Source organism: Ooceraea biroi, chromosome 3, assembly GCF_003672135.1.
Source record: "Ooceraea biroi isolate clonal line C1 chromosome 3, Obir_v5.4, whole genome shotgun sequence".
NCBI lineage: Eukaryota > Metazoa > Arthropoda > Insecta > Hymenoptera > Formicidae > Ooceraea > Ooceraea biroi.
Genome location: NC_039508.1, coordinates 9,428,948 through 9,455,514, shown reverse-complemented (window position 1 = coordinate 9,455,514; position 26,567 = coordinate 9,428,948). Strand labels below are relative to the sequence as shown.

Genomic DNA, 26,567 nt, shown 5'->3' with positions numbered 1-26,567 from the left:
ATCATCCTTTTCTACACATGCATTATCGCAACATGTCTTTCGGTATCTGTTAAGATAAACCTAACTGCCCCCTCTCGAACTGATAATTACTTGCACTGCGATGCACGTGTGTAATTTTGAGCTCGCAACTTTGGATGAATGATACGAAATTTTAAGTTTAAAATTTTTATTTTTAATAAACTTTAAGCAAACATGGAATAAATATTTTCAAATATACTTTTTCAAGAACATTTTCAATTATTATATCTTATTTAACGATACCTGAACTAATGACTTTTACTTTTAACAAGCTTGATCGATATGACGAATATAGGAGAATAATGTAATAAAAATGTCTTATCCCCGCGTGACCTTTAACACGTGTTATGATTAAATAGATATATAATAGACAATAGATGTGTAAGAAACATAGACATGAGAAACAAATATAGTTATAATCTGTATGATAAATATTACCTTTTAGCTAATCGTTTGATTACGAAAACACGACTGTGTCCCATACTTGATTTGCTAATATTACGAGCGCGATACCATCATTAGATGACTTGTCTAATTGCTGACGTAAGGTTAACGCAATTGACACAACAATCATATCGTGTGTAAATATAAGAAAAAGCGTGCAAGTATGGATACATATGTGCGGTATTTAAATTGAGACGCCTAAATATATGTTACATAATAAAAAATAGAGCAACCTGAAGAGAAATGTCTCAGACAAAATTAAGTTGCAGGATTTTAAGGAGGGTGTCGTGTTATTGCTTCGACCTTCGGCTGTAGTGTCAAGGTAAAATGAAGATCAACTTAATATCTCTTAATGAGATTCTACTTTTTTTACACACCTATGTTTGTCCTTCTTATGACAAATTGAATGACTACATAGTCAAGATCATTTGAGATCAAATAATGGAATAATGGAAATAATGGAAGAGTTTAAATAATTAAATCAAGGTCATTTTCAATTTAATTGAATTTTTAATATTTTATTAAATGCTCGATAATCATCACTTTTGATTTTTTATGAATATTTATTTAATATTGAATGAAAGATTGGTGAATATTTAACAAAATCATCCTGTCAATGTCGCGATAAATATTTCTGATGCGTTTCTTTGTATTTTCTGTATAGTTGGTACATGTTGATACATAATATTTTTTCTTTAAGAAACCTTAACTTAAGCTAACGTTTTTACCATACTTATTAATACATTGAAGACGTCTGTTGATGATGATAGACCGTGCTAACCTAACGGTATTTTATTTCGTCAGTAAAAAAACATTACCTGATCAATATTTTCTATTGCTCAAATCAGACTGAATTTTATTGAATTTTTTATTTGTATTTTTGAATCAGAGATTTTTCAATTGTGCTTCGCCATTTTATTCCATGAACTTTTTGATAATCTTTAGGACAGGTGTTTACAGGTTTTTGCTGTAATTTCACTTTTGCTTGACGCGACGAATAATGCAAGATTCTTGAAAATTTTTGTAAAATGATTTTGTTTCCCCTTTTTATTGTTTTCTGCATCCTCGTATTTAAAAACAAGTACAGATAGGCAGCACATGTTAGTATGTAATATTTCAATGTCTAACAACAAAGTTATCAATAACTATTGTCAATAATTGTTATCAATAACTGTTATCAATAATTAATAATGAAATTAATTGATTTACACACAACAGTAATCAATGTTTCTCAACTTTTTCGTTATAAAAAAAATAATGTATACATACTCTCCTCTCTGAAAGTAAAAGTTTATTTATCAGAAGTCAAAGTGTGTCAAGAGACACGATAGTGTCTGATGTAGAGTCAACGGTTAAAGTTATTATGTTCAGCGAGTTCCATGGTTCCTTTCTTTCGGAGGAACTCTGCATTCCATAAAAATATCTTTTTACGAATTGACTAAAATTTCTTGACAGTCTCCTTTTTGTTTCTCTCAAGTTAATGCCAGGAAAAGTGATATGGCAGCAGGGCAGATCTTACGAATATTTAAAAAGGAAAATAGAGTAACAGTAGGCCGAACCACATTGATAATAAATAAGTGTTGGAGCTAGATAACGTTAAACAGACGGCGCAAGGATAAGATTTTACGATCGACGACATACACCATGTAGAAATAAAGAGTCGCGAAATCTCAGTTCCGCACAAATATCCGATTACGAGAAATAAGCAGAAAGCAGAAGGGAAAGTGGTAGACAAATCTATTGCCCTTAAAATTTATGTCCTTCAGAACAACCGTCCTCAATGAATAGTTATAACAAAGAGACCATTAGATAAGACTCGATATTCCCTCTTTCTTTCGAACTACAAATTGTTGCTTAAAAACTCCCCTCCCGGTGTAACACCGATTTCCCGAGTATAAAATGCGGCGCATACCCCGAGCATCGGAATCTTACCAGTTCCTCAACCGTACAAGCTGCTCAACGTCCAACATTTACAACTCGCGCACTCGAAAAGTATCAAGCGCTCCCCGGTGAATCCACTTTTACTTAAAATTCGTGGTGTATGCGCGGTGTATAACAAGTGACAGACATATTCAGCCGCTAATGCTCCAACAACGCTCCACCTACGAGAAGAATCAAGCTCAGCGCGCATATTCATAAAAGTGAGTCCCAAGCTTGCTCGCTTCTTTCCGACTCCCGCGTCTTGTCAAAAAGCCTCTTTTAGGGTTCTACAACCTTCCTTTTGTTTTGTCTTTTTTCCCCATCAAACATCCCCCACCTTCAATAATAAATGAGGAAATTTAATTTAAAAATAAAAGAATTTTAAACATTTTTCCGCTACATTCCTTGTAACTTTTAAATTGTATCGATATCGTGTCGTAAATCGAATAAAGTACGTTAATTTTTTATTTTATAACTCGTCTCTAAATATTTTTTGCTCCTCGTATCCAACTCTTCTTCCCTCGCTAGACTGCACACGGTCCTATTCCTGGTAAAATAGGGATTAATATCCTTTATAAAAAGAAGAAAACCAACGAGCTGACCTGATTCTAGAATAAGATCGAGCCTTCTGATCGTTGACTATTGCTGGTCTCCTCGACTCGCGGATTTCGCATACGAGCGATAATGTCGAGAGGATCACTGTTACGCCCTTTCCTAATTCTTATTTAATAGTTACATTTTAAAGTGTATATAAATAAGCAACATTTTATGAATTGTTTTATTACACACTTGATTATATTATATTGAGTTGATCAAAAGGTTCAGAATTTTTAGCAAAATTCAGACGCAAAACTATATTAATTCTTCATCCGAAATTTCGTTTCCGAGTTTTGCTAAAAAAACTCGATCCAATAAGTATATAAGAGATTATTTAAATCAGTAATAATAGAGTAAAATTCCAAAAAATAGTAATATGATTCGAAATTATTATACATGTACTGATCACGAAAGAAATGTTAAATACAATGAGATTTCTTACATCAAGCGTAAATAGCTACAATACGCCACTGCAAATATCGCATATATTGATCTTGATTTTTTGTTTTTAAAACCAAAGTATTTCAAATTTTATTGGTTTCTCTTATATATAGTCATTTTAATAATCTATCATCAGCTGAAATATTTGATTGTTATTGTATAGCTATGTGTAGCTGCTGATACGGATTGTACTACACACTTTACCTTCTTCGTACCTTGATTTGCCAAGAAAAAGCAACACAGAAAGAGTTATTAAATAATTTCCTATATGTGTTACGCCCAGAGCTCCAAAAGTAGGGAAAAGCTCGAAGCAGGTTGAGCGCAACAAAAGCCCTGTTGTAGCACTAAGCGAAACACACGAGTCGAGCAACCTAGCAGAGTTCCAATCGCAAAGTCAACGACCAGAAGAGTCGGCTTTACTCTTGAAAGTTCGCATCTTTTAGGTAGGATTCTCTTTTAGTTAAGGAAAAGCTCTATTACCTTGTGGGACTCTGTATGATCTTATGAATGAAGAAATGAATACAGGAAAAAGAAGAAAGAGAAATTAACTAACGCTTAACTAAAAATTAACATGGTTTATTTTAATTAACAATTTTTTGGATTTTATTTGCTGATGAACACAAACACAAAACAAGTTACAATTTGAAAGTGGATATAATTTGTACGCGACAATAATTTTTACAAATTCCAATTGTTTTATGAACAGAGATAGAGGGAAATATTTTGTAAAAGACGTGATTGCAAAGACAACAGAGTAGGAAGACGGAAAGGGAGTGAGACGAAGTAGGTAAGGAAAGGAACGATGTAATTTAAAAATTACAAGCAGATCGCGGTCGAGATACGACTTCCGTCGCGACAACCGGTATCAATCTTTGAAGAAATTGAAATGAAAATTCACCTTTATTGGTAGCCACGGAAGAGTTGAATTAAAATTGGGCTTCCGCTGATCAGTGATGGAGAACAGGATAGAAAATCGAGACATAAAACTGGAAATTAACAGAGAATATTGAATACTGATGTGATACTGAATAAATAGCTAACAGAGAGTATCGAAGAATCGGAGAGAGAAAGCGCCTTCAGGGTTTGCACCCTTTTTTACATCTAAAATCAATGTTCCATTGAGAACGAGATTTTCCAATAAAAGTCGAATTTCGGGAAGAGGTGGGGGAGTTTTGCGCAAAGTCCGCGATTTTTGAGCAACGTTCTGTCGATCTGTCGAGAGTAGTCGGAAAGTTTCAAGAATGGAGGAAGCTTTGTTGTGGGTAATAATTTTTACAGCCAACAGTTGATCAACGGTCGTGAGTGATTTTTGAGATGGGCGGTTTTTTCTTCTTTGGACCGCTCTTCCACGGAAAAGCCTTTTGCTGTTGATGTTCCCCTCTATGCGATCGTCTTATCCGGGGGTTCCCAGTCAGTTCTGAGAAAGGAACGATCGCTCTTATCTGACAGTTTTTCCCCTTTTTCTCATGTTTATTCGTTATAAACAGATAGTTTTAAGAGTACATACAAGAGCCTAGATCTCTATCTCTATAGCGCTTGCCGCCAAACACGAAAAGCTTCCTTTTCTTTCTCTTATGGATGGTTCCAAGGACAAAAAAGATAATTTCTTGCATCTTTCACGTCATAATTCGACATGACTGACAATGAGATGAAGAACTGGCTGATGGCTTAGCAATGAAAAAGTGTAAATTCTTGAAAAACGATATGCTTAAGATAAGATTTATCAGAGATACAACGGTTTATTTGAGTTTGACGTATTGTAGCGGGGAAAGGGGAGATTGCATTGCGGGAGGTACTTACGTACAAGAAACGATGAGAGAGGTGGCTCGCTGGATTCATATATAGTCAGAAAGAAATCATTTACTTCGTTCAAAGTGAAAAGCAACGCAGTAATTTTCAATCTTATCCGTTATAATTGTTCCGCGAGCCTGTTTCACAATCTTGAGGTAAAGACTGAAAAGTGCGTGTGCTTATTCCGTGTGTAATGTACTTATTAGTCGTGACTAATTTTGACCGGAACGAGATTATTTCAAACAGGAGCGTGCGGATACAGTTACAGAATATTTTCTTCCTGATGTATTTTGTGACCACGAAATTAATAATTGTGATTTCATAAATTCGCCAAACATAGTCTGACCAAATTGATCAGTAGTGCAGCCTAATAATGTTGCCGTTTGAAATTTGTTTTATCTGATTCATGCTCGCAGTTGCATACGCGAACCAACAATACGTTAAAAATATCGTCATATTGAAGACAACTGTTTATATAACAATCAAATCATGTAGCCACATTTACGAATCTATAAAAATCTATAAAAATAGAAGCAGCATACTAAATTACGCAAGCTTCGTTACGAAAGATTAAGCACGAAAAATCCGAGCATTAATAAAAGCATGCGCGCTGTTGATTGTTGGATCAGTTTATTATCAGGAACGCGTGAGCAATGTTTATATGACTATACAAGGTGTCCCGGAACCATTGAAATCCATTGATAGCCAAGGACATATTCTATAAAACATTCCAAGACAAAACTTCTAATACGAAAATGTCAAGGCTATAATAGTTTTACTAGTAAACCTCTTTATTGTTGACTAAAACCAGCATAAACCAAATGATGAACCACAACATTTCATAAAGTTTACTTCTTATCAAGTGGAAATCATATGATATGATTGTCAAAAAATCATCCTCTAAAAGTCAAAATAAAATTAAAATGAAGTTATTGTTTGATAAGATGCATAGATCCTATACGTAATTATTAAACACTCACTGGCAGAAGATGACTGAATGTCTTAGATAGTCAAAGACTTACAAAGATACATCTGTAGAGCACCACAGCAACCAAACAACTGCCAGCAAGGAAATCATGTGTTTTTCGAAATTTAGGGTAGTGTTTACGCGGAGCCCCACTATGAAACCTAGACGTCGAAACGACGAAAGTGAGTCCTAAAATGTATAAAATATCTTGTTTAAAATCTTATTGGTCAAAGTCGATTCCCATAAACCGATTTTCGAAGCCGGAAAAGTAATCGTGAAAAGTGAAACGGAGAATAAGAGTAAGCATAAGAGCGCGAGAAAATATTGTAGAAGCAGTGTAAAGAAGTGCGAAATTAACCAAGACGCAACGTAGCGCAAAGGAATGATATGATTTCCTGATAGGAAAGGTTGCAGTCAGCATCAGTCATAAACGATCTCTAGACTTAAGGTAGGAACTATTCTATTATTCAATAAAGTATCAATCTCAAGTAAACAAAAAATCTCAAGATGAAATTTCTTTCCTATTTTTCCATATTTCTCGTTTACATTTATCTTCCAGAGACACAAGCTTAATTAATTTCTTTATTTATGCCTACTAAAAAGGGCCACGCGAGTCCAGGAGAAGAAACTTCGTTACCAGATTCGACTCGCTCTTTCCATGCACCGGTCAAGATTTTTTCTCTATCCTTCGGAAACTAGAAACCTTGGAAATTAATAAAGAACGCCCATATAAACTCCAAGAACTAATCATTGAACATAAATACTCTGATTATCGCTAAATTCCGCGACGCGTAATCTATCGGTTCCTGGGATCGTTTGGTTTAGATAGAGATGAAATAACCATCTCGGATTCATATCCAATACTGCCATCCGTCGAAAATTCAGACCAAATTAAAGATCTTACTTGTACACTCTGTTCCCAGAGTAAATTGCTTCAGTGCATTGACTCAAAAAAGGGGAATCTTATAACAACGAAATTACAACGTAACAGTACTTAACTCACTTCAAATTTCAATGCCAGCGTCTTTTCAGTAATCCTTCAGACATGCGTGATCATTCGTATTGATATTTTAAATGCAACAAGTCTATATACATATAAATAAAACTAAAAATTTGATAACTACAATATTTACATCATAAAACGTAGCCTTGCATTATCTTTAATTGTTACATACACATATGTTGATATATTAAAAAGATTTCCAAGTAGGAATATGTTGTTTGCAAAATTGTCGACAAATAAAATTTTAATAGAGAATAAAAGTGCTATGAATGATAAATCTCATATCGCACGAAAACATGAAACTAGTTAAAAGAAAATATGGACGATTGATGAGAAGATGGGAGAAATAGGAAAAAATACTATTATATACTATATAAATCATACAATTACATATTACATAAACAATGTGCAAACATCGGATGAAGCAAAATCACTGTGCATCGTGTTTCCTTTACAACATGTATTCTAAATTTGAATGATTGGAAAAATATTATTTAACGTGAGTAAGCAAGAAAAATTGTTTCATTGTAGATCCATCATCACGTAATAGTGCGGCAAATCTGATTCACGGTCCATCGAAAAAATGGCAAATCTTCAATGTTATCTGGGCATCGTACTGCTATTTTATTCCGGTTTATTTACGACACCAGGAGTTTGTCGTGAAGTTATCGTGACTCGTAACAGTATTTATCCAAAGCTACGATTAGTCAGCGCGGTGAGATATGTGAAAATCAACATTCCATAATAAAGTATTACACATTATTTAGAAAATGTACGATGTAATGAAAATTTTCAGGTATTTCGACATGGTGATCGTACATTAGAGAAACAAATCGAATATTATCCAGATGATCCGCACAAACATTATGATACCTATCCAGTGGGCGATGGTCAATTAACTAATGTAAGATCTAATTTTCAATACATACCTATATTTACATACATTATGTAGGGGAGACCAGGGCGAAGTCGTCACCGGAACGGAATCGTCACTACAATTAACTCAAAATCTGTACGTTACGTTAATATTGTAAACACCACTTATGACGCCCACGCGTGACCAACGGAATTTAGTGATGTTACGTGTCATGTTGTGATTTTTATTACGACAAACGTGTTTTCGGACTTCTTCTATGTCTCGTCGTATAAGTGAACTTTTAAACCGCAGCCTTCGACGAGCAGTGGGTGAAAATCGAACTCAAGCAGCAGTGATCGGATTCCGATGATTAAATGTTTTTTTTTTTCTATTAAAAATAATTAATAAAACGTATCCCATCATTCTTCATGATCGAAATTATGTTGTTTTTTTTTTTTCATTTAAAATCTAGTCCAAGAATAAAGTGACGACTCCGCCCCGGCAATTTTGACATTTCAATTTTTGCATCTTTGTCGTTTTTACTCTATACCAGTTGAACAAAGTGACGTAGACTAAAAATGCCCATATAAAGTTTGTAGTCACTTTTTACAACGGTACACCACATTTCAAATTATTTATTTTGTTGTTAAAAATCGGCACCGAAAAAAAAGTAACAACTTTGCCCCAGTCTCCCTTATATTATAGGAGACTGTTAATCTTTCCATTATCAAAATCATTGCTGCGACGCACATCGCATATCTTTGAAAAAAATTGGAAAATTTGAAAGTTATCTTTAACGCACATTTTAATACGCAGTGCATTATTATATTTTCGTTTTCCATTTTTTTTAGTTGTTGTTCTTCAAATCTTCAAAATAAATACTTTTCGCGCTAATACTGTAGTAAAATGTGACCGTAATGCTAAAAAACTTATTTATCTCATTTTTTTCGCGTTTCCTTATTAAGAAGAATGTACTTTCAACTTCCTTTCCATCTTCTTAGAAAAACAATGCGAACATCCTATGCTTTTTCTTTGTATAATAATTTTTATTTAATAATATCAAATTATTTATTTTATATTTTATTTCATAATATATTTATTATTCATATGATAATATCGTCATTAATATTTTCAAGGCTGGCAAAGACAGAGCATATAAATTCGGGCAAGTACTCAAAGAAATGTACAAGAGTTTTCTTGGGGATGTGTATTATCAACCAAATATCTATGCACAAAGTTCCGCAGTTGTTAGATGCAAAATGACTTTACAATTAGTTCTCGCGGCACTTTACCCACCTAATGACGTTCAAAAGTGGAATCCGCATCTATCTTGGCAGCCAGCAGATTTTAAATATACCCCTGCAGACAAAGATGATATACTGTTTTCAGTATTGTGCCCCGCGTAAGTAAATCCTGCTTCTTTAAAAAGTAGTAACGTTAGGATGTACATGTTATAGCATATTTAATGATATAATATTTAAAAAGTCACTTAATGATATAGAAATTCTCTCTTTCTCTCTCTTCCGCGTGCGCGCGTATGCGTACGTGCGAGCAAAGTTTATTTAAAGTACTACATTTATTATTTATTTATAATAATATATTTAATTATTTAAAAATAAATATATTTAATTAATAAATTTATTTCTTTAAAAATCGCTAAATTAAAAAAATATTTCAGTTAAAAATTTTATCGTATATTCTGTTGTAATTATCTTATTAATACTATATATATATATTATACAGGGTGTCTGATATAAAGCGAAAAACCTCTCACCCACAGGTACAGGACTTTTTAATTCAGTTTGACGAGATCTATACCTGTGGGCGAGAGGTTTTTCGCCTTTATGTCAGACACCCTGTATATCTCTCTCATTAATACTATATAAATTATTATTCCTCTGTTATTTCTTGAAAACATCTTATCTTTGCGTGTAAATGTTTTTTATAGATACATCGAAGCTGTTAACAATCTGTCTGATGATCCAACAGTGAAAATGAAAGTAAACGAATATAGTGATTTAATGAAAGAGATGTCGCAGCGTACAGGAAAGAATATGACCACCATAAGTAATCTCTTTATTCTGTATCATACATTGATAACGCAAGTGTCTTTAAATCTTGATTTACCTGACTGGGCGTACGATGCACTTCGAGATGGCAAGCTTTTGAAAGCAGCTCTTCTGCAGTATGACTTATTTAATTATAACGACCAGTTGATCCAGTATGGTGTAGGCAAGTTTAGATCGCAAATATGAAAATAGTATGAGTAACATTAGAATTATGTATTCATTAAAATAATTCCCAATTTATTATATGTATATTATATGTATAGTATATGTATTATATATATATATATATATATATACATATACTATACATATATATGTGTGATTACTCATTTTAATAATATTAAATATTAAAATGATTTAAAAAACATTCAAATTTTTCTATTGATATATAAATTCTCTTTCTTTTATTTTGTGAATTGAACGTACCTGTAAAGAGGGCAAAGATATTGCATACACAGATTTCGAAATAAGAAATTATTATAAAATATATGCTTTAAAATATAAAATATTAATATCACTTTTGTGATAATAAAAGATTGATCTATCCATAATATTTTATAAAAATGCAGTCACCATTATAATAAAAGTACTGCAAAACGTATTATCATTCTTCAGTTACTACAAATTGTTTTTGCTAAAATTGGTATAAATAATTCAAGCATTAAAATAATAAGTTGTTACTTGAAAATATAAATGTTTCAATTATCGTTTGTCCTAGACATTGGATATTATAGTACAGAGATAGCTGATATCGCGAATTTAACATAAATTGTTCTTGCACATCGAATATTACACATGCACATGCACATATTTTTATAGCATATTTCTACTAATCCTTTGCAGGTGGATTATTATACAATATAATCAACGACATGAATAATAAAATCCACGGAACCTTAAAAGATCGAAGAATCAATCTCTTTTCCGCGCACGACATACATGTAGCCGCAATGCTTAAAGCTCTAAAAATATTTGACAATAATATCCCGCAGTTTACGAGCAGCGTTATTATAGAATTACGTGAAAATGACGGCGACTACTTTGTTAGAGTAAGCATCTCTTCTTCGCCCTCGTCTCTGTCTACGAGAACATAAACAACATAACTAGACACTTGAGAACAAATGGGTAACGTTTTCTTGTAATTTATCTCTCGTAGGTGTTGCATTATTTAGGTATCCCATCCAAAGTAATAGAAGTCATCATACCTGGCTGCGAAACACTATGCTCGTATGATAAATTTGTTACATTAATATCGACGTCGATCAGGACGGATAATGATCCAACATGTCTGCTAACGAGAAGCTTACCAAAAGAATTAGAAGAAATTCTCTCGTAGAATCTTTTATCAAATTCGTCATGAAATAGTTTCTTTAAGGTAAACAAACGAAGGGGTGAAAAACTGGAATATATCTATACAGTGTGTCTGAAATATCACAGGATTCGCACTATATCAATTGAAATACTAATTGTATCGTGTATATAAGAATCGTTTCTTTTATTCAAAATATATTCTTTCGGTATCGACAGTTAAACAATGAGTTTATATTTGAACTTTTGGATATGATATCTACTTCCGGTATCGCTTCGAGGATTTTAGGACTTGCATATTTGGATGACTAAAATATCATCGTGGCGAGTCTCTTTTTATCAAACTTCCGAGTTTTGGAAATAAAAACGTAATCATAGAAAAGGTCGACTTTTGTTATGTTAAAGCATACAGCAGATGATCAATCACTGTTATCAAATTAGAGTAGATTAGATTAGATACTTTGATTCCCCTTGGGATTACAATGACTTCCGTTTTACACATAATCTTACATATAAACTAATATCTATAAACTTAATCTAGATCTTAATGATAAACTTCTAAACTTAATCCTAGCCTTATTACATCTATTCCTTTATTCTTACACACACACACACACACACACACACACACTTCTACCATCCAATTATTTTATTTCTTATTAACTACACATTCCTATACACACACTTTTTTCCCTCATCCATTTCTCTCTCTTCCCTTTCCCAATCACTGTTATTTATTTTTCTTTAAAAAACTTGCTAATGACATTCCAACTATCCGAAGCCACTATGACAAAGATCTTCGGAACAACTCGGAAAGTAGACTTTTGAGTTCATTCACGGACTGCTCTTAATATATGTCGAAAGGAAATATTATACTTTAAATAAAGTAATCGATTTCTATACATGTATTTGCATCAATACGTTATTTTTATTTCAGATGCACTGTATATTATGTAATTCATATAAAATTAATCGATTTAATAATAATTCATTTTAAAAAAATGGGAAAGTCAAGAGACATATTCTAATATTATTGCAAAAAATCTATCAATTTGTTATTTTAACTGTAACTTATATTATTTGTGTAAATTAATTTGGTGCTCTTCGAGAATTGACATTTTTATTATTTCTTTTTGTAATAAAGGCTCAATTTCCTTAAAAAAAGTACCAAATTAATTTGCACATCTAATAAAAGTATTATTTTGTCTAATATTGCTATTAATCTAATTTCTTTTTCTTTGACAACATTTATTGGGAACTTGTGATTGAACACGTATCCCTGGAGTAAATTTCGCAAAGACACTTTTTCAGGTTTCTCTTCACGCTTTTTTGCAGGAAAGGTTGACGAAATATGATTCATCCAGCAGAGGGAAGGGGCAGAATGATGCACATCCCATTTTACAATCTTTTTCATTGCACGCTGCGTAAGATGACATCGGAACTGCCATCTCCAATCAAACGCAGGGGAGAGTTTTATTAGATCCTCCTCATTATATCTAGTATCGCTACCGTTGAAAACTAGATGCCCACACGATCGCGGAAAGTTAAGTTCGTTAAGTATGCCCGGAGCCGTGTCTTATCGAAGACACGGAGCTCAGATCCTCCGCCTACCGTGCCGTGGCATAACAATTACCCTATTATTTCGCACACACTGCCACGGCAATTCATTGGGCCTATACGCCGCACATTTCCGTTCCACGATATACTTCCAACTTCCATTAAGGGTAAATCTTTTCGACCGTAGTATAAGCGGATATCAGCACTCAAGTTTAATTTGTCGTTTTACGTAATTATTCCCCATGCTGCTGGTGTCGCGATCAATGATTGTGTTATTTAATTATGTATATATAGATATAACGATCAAAGTATTTCTTATACAAGGAGATGTGTAAAGTATGCTTAGTCTATAGATGTATAAAGCAGTTTCAGCACTAAGTATAGAATTTGATTAAAAATGATTTTTCTTGATAGATGTATGTCATAATACGGTGTATACATTTATGCGTGTATATACATAATTATATATAAAATATGTGAAACAAAATTTTATCTTTTCACACTTTTAAACATTTTTAAGCACAAGCGTTTCAACATCTTTGTGAACGATTTTAAATATAAGTTAAATATAATTTCTATATCTTTTCATGTACGAGGAATCATACGATCTTCCAATTTCGAAAATCATTACAAAAGTTCGTCGTTAAAAAACTAAACGAGAGACTTGAGATATTCTAAAAACAAAGTTCATCTTTCTATTTCCCTTTTCTTTCGTGCCGGATCATCTTTTTCTTTTATCCCTTTTCTCTTGTAATTCTTCTTTCGCTCCTTCGGGATAAACTCTTGAAATTTCTGAGAGTTGCCCGGATGAGAAGAACCAGTTCCACACTCCTAATTCTGCGGAATTAAACTCGCGAAATCGTCCTAATTGCGGATACAGAACATCGGGGCACTTGCACTGAATCGAGTTGTATTGTACTTTCATAATGTAATGTAATGATTGAATTGATCATCATTTAATCACATTAATATCGCGTTAAATTACAATCAGCAAAAATATCTCATTTTACGAAAGAAACATATTGTAACATTTTTTTGTAGCAGAAGAAAATATATATTCTTTTTATTAAATCTTATAATTGATTTGTCAATATTTACTGTTGTGAGTTAGTCAAAAAGTTCGGTTCGATTTTCAATTTTTTAAAATCAATTTACATGTAATACAGGCAATATTGTTGATAATATTTATATCATAAACATAATTGTTTAATTATAAACAACGGTGAATGAATAACTTGATTGAATAATTCTTTCTTTTGAACGTAATAAGGTGAAATTTGATGCAAAAATTGAACCGAAATTTTTGACTCGTTTGTAACATTTGTTTAAATAATTTGTGCTGACTTAGCGAAGGTTACTTTGGATCATGATCTTGATAATATGTGTCAAAGTCAGTCGTTCCAAAAAGAACTGTTTACCCAAATATTGGGTCAGTCAAAAAGTTCAATTTGATTTTTGTGCCAAATTTTGTATTAGACAATAAGTGCAAGTATTTTGAATGTTTTTTATCTATTTGTAATGAACACTTAATTTCTTAAAAAGAAAGATGGACTTAATTTGCGCACTTAATAATAATTAGTATCGGATTAAGGCTAACTCTATAGATTTCAATATTACTAAAACATGATATTTATTAAAAATAATTTTAAAGAAGAAGATAAATCAGAACGCGAAATAATTTTCTGTAAAAGTTGTGATATTGTACAAGATTGCATGAATATTGACTGATTCTACGTTCAACAAGATAATAAAATTTTTATACAATAATTATAATAAAATTCTAGAAAGGTATATTTGATTGATACATTAAATATGTTAAAGATTTAGTTAAAGTAAAAAAAACTCGGTGTTTCTAGTATCTTAAAGTATCATGTAAACCAAAATACAAAAATAATACATATTTATTGTGACTTATTAAATAACATTTAAAAAATATTTTATATCGCATAGATGCATTTATTATAATAATATAATACATATAGATAATTAACATGCTATCTTAATTGTAACATAAAGTGTTTTCTATAAATCTTTTTCATTTCATATATTTGAAAAGCATTTTTTTATTTCGTTAGAATTGTATTTTATTAAAGATAGTTAAATATAGTTAAATATAATTGGCGTACTTTTTTATTGTAACATCACTTTTGTAACAACAATTTTTCTATAAAGTTATCTTACGTATGTACGATACATTCTCCATTTTTTCATTTTGCAGAAATAATGTTTATTAGAATAGAAGATATGCGCTTTTTCGGATTATAATCAGCTGACAAAAGTTCTTTTTCAATTGTTTTCTTATTAGTTGTCTTCTATTGTTTTAATACTTGTTAACTTCAAGATTTTTGCTTTTTTTCTTTATATTTCCCTAAACCAACGTTACAAGTGTAATTCTACGTACAAAAAAAGTATAAAAAGAATTAAATAAAGCACATTGTTGAAATGTCTAGATGTATGATATGTATGATACAATAATCGAAAAAGTATAAAATTTTCGAAACAGTACATGCAAAAGTTAGCTGCAAAATGTACCATTTAATTGATTAATTCGTAATAATTTGCCTATATGAGGGAGTATTAACTGAAATTCCACAGCAGTATTTGCGTGCGATTCGTCGGCAGCAAGAAATTAGCACGAGCTGTCGAGTAGACAATACGGAATTAATTATAATTAACTGCCATTCACAAAAGTTTCCGCGAACAATTTTGTGGTCGCACCGGTTATAATGAACTCTCTCCTAGCAGCTCCTATCATTTACATACTCTTACATTCAAACTGGATTTTCGTTTGGCTGCTACGCTAGTTGGCGACAACCTCAAGAAACTTCTTTAAATTATGCTCTTTGGAATATACCTTTAGAATGATATAGAATATAAGATCTCCGTAGAAAACTTTTCACTGGCTACAGGCGATATTTCTATGACATCATAAAAATATGTGTGATTTATTGTTATTATTTTGCAACGGTAAGGACAAATGAGATCTTTTTTTTATTGCAAGAAAAAAGCATTTTTAAGAAACGAACCGAATTTGAAATTTAAAATTTGTAAAGAATTTGAAATAAAAGGAATAGGCAAACCACAAAAGCAATTTTCGAATTTATTTTTCTTATATATTTATGTAACAAATTTTGTATATGTATAAGTATTGACTTTGCACATTACTGCTCTTATTATAACTTTGTGAAATATTTTCAATTAACTCTCTTAAAGCTCAAACATTTTAAATAATTAATAAAAATGTTTTGATGAAAATTTTTCTACTTACTCTTCTTCTACATGATTTATAATTTATAAATTACATGTTACGAAATAATAACGCATATTTAAGCATATTTAGATAAGTTGAATTTTAAAACACTAATTTTTAGATAATTGTATTATAATACACAATAAAATAAATTATTATAATCTAGTTTTATTAATTTTTTCAAAATTCGCTGATACAATAAAAACAATTAATTATAATAATTGTTCCAAACTTTTATAACGATTATTAGTATTCTTGAATATAATTTGTTGTCGATACAAAGTTTACAAAAAACTTAACGGACTCGCGAAATAAACACTAGAAACAGAACGAGAATCGGCATAGCTGATCGACTGTTTGTGCGACTGCGACATTAGTTAATTACTGTGAAGACAAAGAATCAAAACAGCTCGCCTGATCGATTGTCAGTTGATCGATTCTTTATCTTGGTGCATTATGTTAACAGAGACATAAAAACATATTTTTCGCCCCTAGCGCCATTCATTCACAGACTAATGGCTAAATAGATGATAGTTATCTAAACTAATCAGCCGTGATCCTCTTCTGCTCTTTTGTAATCGGTTCTCTATATATCTATATCTTGCACAATAATCACGCACTTATAACACTATTAAGCAACTTTTGCGCTTGAGAGGATTCTTTCCAGAGTGCGTAATGAATGAAACCTTCCCTTCCTTTCTCTCTCTCTCTCTCCTCTCCCCCTCTAAAATAAATAAAATTGGATGGACTCAGAGCGCACGACACAACTGCTTAAGAAAAAAACGAAGAAAGTGCTAAAAATCTTACTCGAATATTAAACTCATTTTATGAAATACAAATGACGTGAGACAATACATTTTGTTCTTTAATGTAAATATTATACACAAAAAGAAAATCTTTCCGATATGCAATCCTAATGTATCAGTTTAAAAAAAAACTAGACGTTTATTTGGCACGTATATTTATATAACATTAGCAGAAATACGATTATTATATCGAGCTGACATTCGGTAGTGCATTATCAGTTCGCTTCTCGCTCATAGGAAACCGCAATTTCCACAAATTACACGGATGAAAACTGACTCTTGCGACTGTACACCATCGGCTACAGCGCAATGGAATTCATGGGTCGCGGGTTATGCCGCATTCGGTGGTATGTAGTAATTAGCAACATTGCTCCCAGATCTCGTGGATGGGAGGATCAGGGAAGAGCCGTGGAGGGGTATGGAGGCCGGGGCGAATCCACCAGCACAGATTTCATTTCGAAGGAACAGAACGCACAACGGAGATATTATTTTATCTGTGTTCCTGTGTTGTAATGTTTAATGATTCTGTACATTGAGAACTGTAAATGGAGACAAAAATGTTATGACGCGCTTTTAATTTGAACAATCCTTAGCTATCTAAAACTTTATTCTTTTGTAAAATTCACAAAAGAATTATTTCAATATGCAGGTTAACAACCATTTACAATGATAATTTAATATCGAATACATGCATATTTGGTAATTAAAAAATTAAATAATCATAAAACAGTTAATTAAATTAATTAGTAAGAGAAAATTATGCAAATATCCAGTCAATCAAATCTATGGGAAGATTTTACAGTGTCTACTATCAATTTTGATAGCAGAATGTCAGCAGATCATCTAAATCAGGATCTGATAAGAGAATAAGACAGCAGATAGAAATCGAGCGGAATCTACTTCTGATATAAATTTATATGGTATATACTAATACGTACAATTGAACAATTCTGCTTGATTTGTCAATCTGTCGTGAAGTTATATCAATAAGATCTTTCGGCAAAGCATTATTTTTATACGGAAACAGATGATACTGGATTTGTTGCAATATTCTGTTCGAATATCCACTGCCAATTGTTTTTATCTGCTGTTAATACTTGTCAAACATTTCATAAGTGAAGCAAGAAAAAACTGCGTATTGAGTCAGTCAAATCTGTTCGATTTTCAATTTTTTAAATCAATTTTCATGTAATAGAGGCAACAATGTTGATGATGTCTATATCATAGACAATATAATGATTCAAACTTTGTTGATAAACAACTTGTTTCTACTGAACGCGATGAAATAAAATTTGACATAAAAATCAAACCAAATTTTTCAATTATCCAATCCAATATCTAATATCCAATTGGTTGTTACGGCCAATAAGAATATCATAATATCAAACAGAATTGAACAATAGAAAAACTTACATTTTGTTATTTTTTAAATATTTGTTATTTATTATATTAATTTGTCGTTGCATTATCTCTCATCGTCAAAAAGGGTAAAAAAAGGATAAAAGGATATAAAACGTATTACAAAACCGTAACTATGAGCACTTGAGTACTTAATTTATTTATTCCTTTTATAACTTTACACCCTAAAATGTTTAATAAATATTTTTCTGTTCATTACATATGAACGTATATGAACAATTTAAAATATACATATTAATGTTTTTGAAATTATAGAAAGAATATTTGTTACCCGAACATTTTTATCCAATTTATCTAGTTTATCTAATATATCAAGTTTATCCAAATTTTTTCTGAAATTACTATATTAGCAAGCAATAAAATTAACGAGCAACTGCTTCACAAAATGCAACAATTACTCCACAAAAAACTTATTCCACAAAAGAATTGATCAACGCACTTTGTGGATTTACTTGCACAATTTCTAACTATCTATTTCCAACTATTTAAGGAATTCCTTATTACAAGAAAAAAACAAAAAGACATCGACACAAATCTCTCGCAATGAAAATGTTAAGAAAAATATTTGTTTTTCTTCTATATGACAAAGGTAAATCAGAAGATATACATTACACAAAGTTTTGCTTTGCAAACTCTTCCCTGCCGAGTTTATTAAAGTGTCGAGCAGCTGTAGTTGAATTATCGCTGGAGTTTCGTATTTCGGTAGTCAATAAAAAGCGCGCAAAGTGCAAGGAGGCAAAACAATTTGACCGCTTTATTTGAATCTTTTTTTCTTCGCCCTGCTTATATCTGTGTTGTAACTTTCAGCAATAAGACTGCAGCGTTATTCCCAAAGCTAATGTATTCTCATAAAGCTTATTATGTAAATTTCAGTCTGATAGAACAAACAATTTGTTGTTATCGGTGTCGTTCACTATATTATAGTGCAGATTTTTGCGCAGCGCTAATCTCAATTTATTTGTCGTTTATTCGATATCTGTGACATCGAATTTGTTTATCAGAGATAAAACTAAAATAAAGATAGGTATGTAAGATTTATCAAATAATTTAATTGATGAAAAGTATTAAAATATATTCCACTAACGCGTAATTATAGATTAAAGTAGGAAATTATGCTTAGATTAAGAAGCTTGCAGATAAATAAATATTTAGGAGAACTATTGTCCTTTTTTGTGGATATTTTTGAAAAATTAAAGTAGCAACAAGTGTTTTTTTTTAATAACGCAGGTTAACACACTTAATGTCACTTGGAATTTTACTTGTGTGAGCGTTTTATATAAGCAATTATTTATATAAAATACATACATATATAATATTATATATACATTATAACAAAATGTTCTTTGGCATTTGAATAAAGTACTATATCTCTGTTTAATGTATAATATAATATATTAATTAATTCTGTAGGAAATGATGATTTTCAATTTAATGTATATATATTATGTTAGATTGTGTAAAAGTTAATTTATATAAAAAATACCTAGGTATATAGGCTTACAACTTTCTTGAATTGGACTAATTAAAACTGTCAAATGCTATATATACGTATAAAATGGTACAAAAGTAAAAGAATGAAATCGTAAATTTTATTTATCTCGATATAAAATTGCTATTTACTATTTTATATCATGTAGAATAAGTAATTATTGCAAATAATATAGCATATTATACACTATATAGCGATATTTATTTAATATAATACTTTATACGTAAACACGATCGTGTACATACATACATATAGAATAGAGGGAGAAAGTTTTAGGAGCAACTTTAGTCTGCCGACGAAATGTTTACTCCAATTATAGGTACGTCACTGTACGTCATTGCCGACTCGCGACACTCGCGAATCTCGCGATACGTGTATGCTGATGTGTATACGGTGCAGCTTCTGCTTATGTAAACAGTCATACTTTGTCCATTGTTTATTGTTTACGCTCATGAACAACCTTTCGGAAATGTTTAACTGATAAAGGAGTAAAATATAAAAACATCAATTAATGTGGCATAACCTAACCTGTCGCACTGTCAATCTTTGCAGTCTTATAAGACAACGCGTAGAGGTATAGTTTCGAGTATAATTCTGTTACAAATTTCGTTGTCTTTTTCTCTTAGTACGAAAATTTCTTTCATTTTAAGTAGCACGTGCCGAAAGCATGACACAAAACAACATACACGCAAGATGTTTCGTTTTGCTTCTCCGTGGCGTACGTATTGCGCTGCTTAACCTCTATTCTCTTTTCGTTTTCCTATTCTTTATTTTTTCATTATTCAATCTCAGATTATAGTCTATATGTATCGTCTTAATGCGTGAAAGTGCGTGAAAATGCGTGCAAAATGCGTAATATTTAAGAAATGTTTGATATTGTTCACAGATATAACCGCATTCTGATTGCATCTCGTCATTCTGTCTCATCTTTTGCTGCTGTATAATCTGACCGTTTGATACATCTACGATGGCTACAGTCAATCCAAGAATTCCGAATTTGCAAGATATACCTACACCTTTTGGTGCACCATTATCTGCAATATATAAACAGTAAGTACTATTATTCTATCACGTATCGCACCCTTGCTTCAAAAGTCTCACAACTAGTCTCGAAACTTACAACTTTTCACAAAGCGCAGAGAACTGTTTTTGAACGTACTATCACATTATTTTGTTAATAAGATTTATCAGTAAGAAGAAAACGCTCATTACCTAGTTCTCAATTGATTGATCTTTGGAACAGAAAAATATTAAGTAATATTATTTTTTTCATCTTGCAGGAGTTTTGCCTATATAACAGTTAAGGATAGATTACCAATAATTTTGACCAAAGTTATTGATACCTTTTGTCGTAACAAAAATCAGATTATAGATACATATGGCCAGGTAATCCCATCAAATGTATATACGTGCACGTGTGTGTGTGTTTACATAGTATTCTAAACGCATATGCCTAGTCAATCTGTTTTATATATTTATACCTTTTTATACACTTTTTAGAATCATTTTATAAATATTACAATTTTCTATATTTGCATATTGTAGGGTATTTGCAAATTCTGTTTATCAAAATAGCTTATAATTAGCTTCTTTATTAAAACAAATCATCCTGTAAAAATGCTTTAAAAGAAAATTCGTTCCAAATCGACGTGCTCTGTAACATTATCTAACATCTTATGCATTAATGCAGTATTATACACAACATTATTATTAAATTATAGGGTGCTGAAGAAGATATCAAACACATCATAGGATTTATAAGTCAATTGAAAAATGAGATAGTCACTAATAAGACTCTAAAGCTGTTGCGTTTAAATAACCAAGTAGTTACCAACGATGCAAAGGAATGGAACAAATATCTAGAATACAGGACACGTGTGGATGGCCAAGTGCCCACATGGTTCAATACTAAATGGTTATACTGCGAGTGTTACATGTATCGCGTTTTAGCTCAAGAAATTGGCTTGACGTAAGCTTTGACGCATCAAATGTCGCGTAAGTTTACGCCAGTCGTCAGTCGAATACGCTAAAATATCTCTTTGTGAAAATAGGAGTACTATATCGAATTACGATCCATTTGAAACTCAAAAACGAGACGTTTTTATCAATTCTCTCGAGTCTATGGATGCTGTAGCTTCGTATCTGAAAAATATAATAAGGAGCGAGGAGCACGATCAGGAATTAAACTTGAAAAATGACTTTCTGAGATTGCTCAAACTGACTCTATGGAGTAATAGGTTGTAATCACGTCTTTCCACATCTATTTTTTTATCCAATGCACTTTGCATCTCGGTGCAACAGTAATGAATTATTTTATCTGTCTAGGCAAGATTTGTCTATAAGCGCGGGATCTCCTCTCAGCCAGATTGGCAATCCACTGGACGCACTCGAATCCTCGAATGATAACATAATAGTAAACGATTCGGAATGTGCATGGCATATCGTAAGTGAACGGACAGGAAAAAATGTCGAAAACATTCACATGGTACTCGATAATGCGGGATACGAGCTCTTCACTGACATGTGTTTAGCAGCGTTTTTAATTAGGATTCTACCAAGAGCTAAAATAACCTTTCACCCAAAAGTATATCCATGGTATGTCAGTGACACAATGGTTCGTGACTTTCATTGGACTTTAGAGTATATGAACATCTTGGATCGTTATCCGAACGTACAAACGCTGGCTCACATATTCCAGGACTACTTGACCCGTCAAATCTGGCGTATTCAGGTATGTACTATTTGCTTTTTCTTATTTCAATATAACTGAGAAGAGATTATTAGGATTTTGTACTTGTATGCTAAACGTACCTTCATTTCAATTCATTTTAACCAGGAAGAACCTTATTGGACGGGACCATACGATTTTAGGCAAATGAAAGAAAAGGCGCCATTGATGTATGATCAATTCTCCAATGCTAAATTAGTGATTTTTAAGGGTGACTTAAATTATAGGAAACTTCTGGGTGATATTAATTTTAAGTACACTACAAGCTTTACGGCCGCGCTGGGGGATTTTCATCCTACGAATATTCTGAGCTTGCGTACCGTGAAATCAGACATTTGTGTTGGATTATCACTCGGTGCAGCTGAATCGTTACTCGAAAAGGACAAAGACTGGATGATATCTGGACATTATGGCATTATTCAAACGGCCGTTCATTCACATAATACGTAATATTCTTCGGAATAAAACATACCTTTATAAAAGGACTTTATATATTCTTCTGTAAAGAAAGAAGTATCATAACTCGTTGTGACAGTTATGATTACTCGTGTATATCATTGTACAAATATAGAAAGTTATATGTACAAGAAAAAAATAATGTTAATGTATCAATTTATATTTATCATATTTATTTACATACACACACCCTCTTTTCGCACGCGTGTGTGCAGCATGAGTCACTAAAAACTGCCTTCTAAGATATTAATTATTAGAAAATAAAAATTTTAAATACTTTAAATATTTTAAAAATTTCATTTATTTCTGTTAATTTTGTTTCCGTATATTTTTATACGGGAAATAAATTATTGTTTATACTTTGCATTTGAATTAAGATCGAAATGTTGTGCACCTTGTTATCTAATAAATCAGCCAGTTTGATCCAACTATTACGTATCCTTATTACAATATTACTCCACACGTTAACGTTCCATTGTTATTGATGTCTAATGTGGACTTTCCATGCCTCAATAGTGCATACTACTGCAATAGTACATTCTACACTGATTTAAATTTCCATGATTTATAAATATTGCTGCATCAGAAAAGCGTTTCTTTTTTTCTAGTAAACTACTAATTTTGTTGTAAACATTTATATGTGCGGAGATAATCTGCCGTCATCTCTCCATGTAAATCTTAATAACGATACATACAGAATATAAATAAAATCTGCGACGGATGATAAGTATGCGCATTCTCTGATTAATATTGGTTATTGATAATGGTTCATTTTTCGAGAACTAACGTGCGGATCGCAACTGTTAAAACTGTTTCCGACTCTTCGCTTCTTTAATTCCCATAAGTTTTTTTTCCGCTTAAAATTATCACGCCATTGTAATTCTACGATATAATGATTACCTAAGCAGTGCGCTACTAATGCGTACTTTGCAAAACATCCATATAACATAAAGAAGAGATTGATTGATGTACTGATGATTTATTGATAAACGATATATAGATTAGATTGCAATACACGCTTTACAATGAAAATGCAAATTTTTGTAAACAATGTTCAAAAAACATCAGTTTTATTGCAGAATTGATTTATTTCGTTTTTGCATATTTTTATACAATTTGAAATGTTGTTTGACACTTTTGTATTGATTATCAATGATAAAATCAATTTACGATATCACTACTTTCTACACTTACGTTACATGTAAGAAAGTTTAATAAAAGGTAATAAACGTAATTTCTCATTTATTAAATTTGACAATTAAGTAGTATATTACATATGTATATGCACATGAAATTAGAAAGCAAACTTACAATGCTAAAATGTAACTCAAAATGCGATACAGTATGTAGCTAAGAAATAAATTTATAAAGATATTTTATATACGTGTGTGCGCGTGTGCGTGTGTATGTACTATTTAAAAATACGTAAAATTAACTTTCTACTATGTTTTGATTGCAATAATTTGATATTGATAAATTTCGACGCTCTACATATTTGAAGTATAACATGTCTTTCACACATACGAAATTAGAAATAAATTTTAAGATGCAGAAGAAACATGTTATTACTTTTTTTATCAAGCACGCTCTTATTTATGTCGTATAACTATACAGTGAGTAATATGAATAACGAATATTTAAATAAAACACTACTAATTATGACATCTCAATCAATAGGATCGGAAAGAAAGTTTTTTAATGGATTTTGTGCATGTAATATCCATTTCCAACTATTTATTTTATCGTCGTTATATAAAACATCGTATATAATATATTGATATACCATTCAACTGAATTCATCCAGTTATATCTGGTTTTTTAACAAGAAGAGTACCGAGAACGTATTTTACCAAGTGGCAATAGAGTGTTTTTGATATATTAATACATATCTTGAGACACATATTTTAAGATATCTGTATTTATCATTCACCAATGGATATTTAAAATTAAATACAGAGTGTTCCATAGTTAAAAGAGCAGATTTGTCAGTACATTCTACGAATAAAAGTACGAGAAAAATGTTATATAAGTTCGGATACTTGCTTTTCATTATATTATGTTGAAAAAGAAGTTTATTTAATTTTCTATTTGAGGATTCAAGTTCAACGAATGCATTCATTGATTTTGTCTGTTAGTTTCTGTCGCAAATTGTTTCTTATACGAAATACTATCGTTTTTACAGTTGCTGTAATAAAAGTCTAGCGGCATGCCGGCATAAGACTTGATCTCGAGAATCAAGCAGTTAGTTCTGCTCGAGTGATTCATTTTCCGTGATGATAGTCGTCTAATCATTCTCTTACAGGTCTCGTGTAATGTACTGGACGGCTATAATTGGAATCACACATGTTGATGATAAAACACTGGCATTTCTAGTACTAGGCGAGGCGTTTTAAATTAAAAAATTAATACGTGTCCAACAATGTCAAGTTTGCATTAGAAACAAGGGACATGACTACCTTGAAATGGAAAATTAAATATAAGTTATGTTAACATACAAAGTAACATGATAAAAAAAAACGTTCCCGTATCTATGTTTAGATAACAGTTTTTTTTTATTTCTATTTGTAAAACATGTTAGCAAAGTTTGATTCTCTAACTCTGGAACATTCTGTATATTGTATAATAAGGAATAGGTGTATATTATAATATGCGTATATTATATATTACATATTTATTATATAATGTAATTATCTAAAATACTTGAATAAAAGAAAATACTAACAATATATTTATTACATTGTTATAAAAATGATAATAAAGATCGTATTATAAAAATATTAACAAAAATAATTACAATATAATAGAAATAATAATTCCATGAAAATAATGGAAAAGTTTTAATAAATTTCTCCTTGAAACATTATTTTAATAATACAGGATTGCATACTCTGCTATGATTTTGTACACAATTAAGTAAGATGTGCACATTTGTGCTACTTTCGTATATTGTATCAGAAAATGATGAAAAAGAAATATAGTAGAACTACAATAGTGGAACACTATCGTAGTTACTATTATCGTTTGCATCGTATAATTGAATGGCAACAAAAGATAGATTTTCAGTATAAATTAAAATGTTATATAATGTAACATATAAATTATAATAAATTATCAATTATAAGTAATTTATTAGATTATGAATTTTTGAAAATGCTAAAATTTATCTCTGGTTTCTTTTCTTATTAATGTATCTAATTAATCTGATCATTTATTTAATATGCATTTTTATTTATTTTACGTTACATGAGAGATGTTCAATAAATTTTGACTATAAAATTGGCTGTAAAAGAGTACTATTTAAAAAGTAATTAACTATACGATTAATTTAAGACGTCAGAATTTTTTAAGCATTTGTTTTATGTGAATAACAGCGTAATCTCCAGATGAAAGTATTTGATATCTGTTTCCGCATTAAAAAAGAAAAAAAAAATTTGAGACTTATCAATCG

General features: G+C 31.3%; 2 protein-coding genes across 4 annotated transcripts; both read left to right on the top strand.

Moving 5' to 3' along the window:
• Positions 1–1,511: 1,511 nt before the first annotated feature.
• On the top strand, positions 1,512–13,458 carry LOC105276841 (venom acid phosphatase Acph-1). The gene is made up of 8 exons (XM_026968398.1): positions 1,512–6,626; positions 7,713–7,896; positions 7,978–8,085; positions 9,174–9,439; positions 9,986–10,263; positions 10,950–11,155; positions 11,263–11,481; positions 12,750–13,458. The coding sequence occupies exons 2-7, from the start codon at positions 7,765–7,767 to the stop codon at positions 11,440–11,442; spliced, it is 1,170 nt and encodes a 389-aa protein (XP_026824199.1). The 5' UTR covers positions 1,512–6,626; positions 7,713–7,764; the 3' UTR covers positions 11,443–11,481; positions 12,750–13,458.
• A 6,791-nt stretch (positions 13,459–20,249) lies between these two features.
• LOC105276840 (protein-glutamate O-methyltransferase) lies at positions 20,250–23,548 on the top strand. Of its 3 annotated transcripts, XM_011334775.3 has the most exons (8): positions 20,251–20,509; positions 20,589–20,653; positions 20,822–20,985; positions 21,216–21,321; positions 21,657–21,904; positions 21,987–22,172; positions 22,261–22,666; positions 22,772–23,548. In XM_011334775.3, exons 3-8 carry the CDS (start codon positions 20,903–20,905, stop codon positions 23,111–23,113), a joined length of 1,371 nt encoding a protein of 456 aa, XP_011333077.2. In that variant the 5' UTR covers positions 20,251–20,509; positions 20,589–20,653; positions 20,822–20,902; the 3' UTR covers positions 23,114–23,548. The 3 variants fall into 3 exon arrangements, with proteins under 3 accessions (XP_011333079.2, XP_011333077.2, XP_011333076.2); XM_011334777.3 differs by lacking the exon at positions 20,589–20,653 and having other exon boundaries at positions 20,250–20,345; XM_011334774.3 differs by lacking the exon at positions 20,589–20,653.
• Positions 23,549–26,567: the final 3,019 nt, after the last annotated feature.

Coding starts and splice junctions, on each gene's coding strand:
- LOC105276840 (XM_011334777.3), top strand. CDS start 20,903: ATGGCTACAGTCAATCCAAGAATTCCGAATTTGCAAGATATACCTACA. Junction 21,905..21,986: donor GCTCAAGAAATTGGCTTGAC/GTAAGCTTTGAC, acceptor TTGTGAAAATAG/GAGTACTATATCGAATTACG. Junction 22,667..22,771: donor GTCAAATCTGGCGTATTCAG/GTATGTACTATT, acceptor CATTTTAACCAG/GAAGAACCTTATTGGACGGG.
- LOC105276841 (XM_026968398.1), top strand. CDS start 7,765: ATGGCAAATCTTCAATGTTATCTGGGCATCGTACTGCTATTTTATTCC. Junction 8,086..9,173: donor GCGATGGTCAATTAACTAAT/GTAAGATCTAAT, acceptor AATATTTTCAAG/GCTGGCAAAGACAGAGCATA. Junction 10,264..10,949: donor CGACCAGTTGATCCAGTATG/GTGTAGGCAAGT, acceptor AATCCTTTGCAG/GTGGATTATTATACAATATA.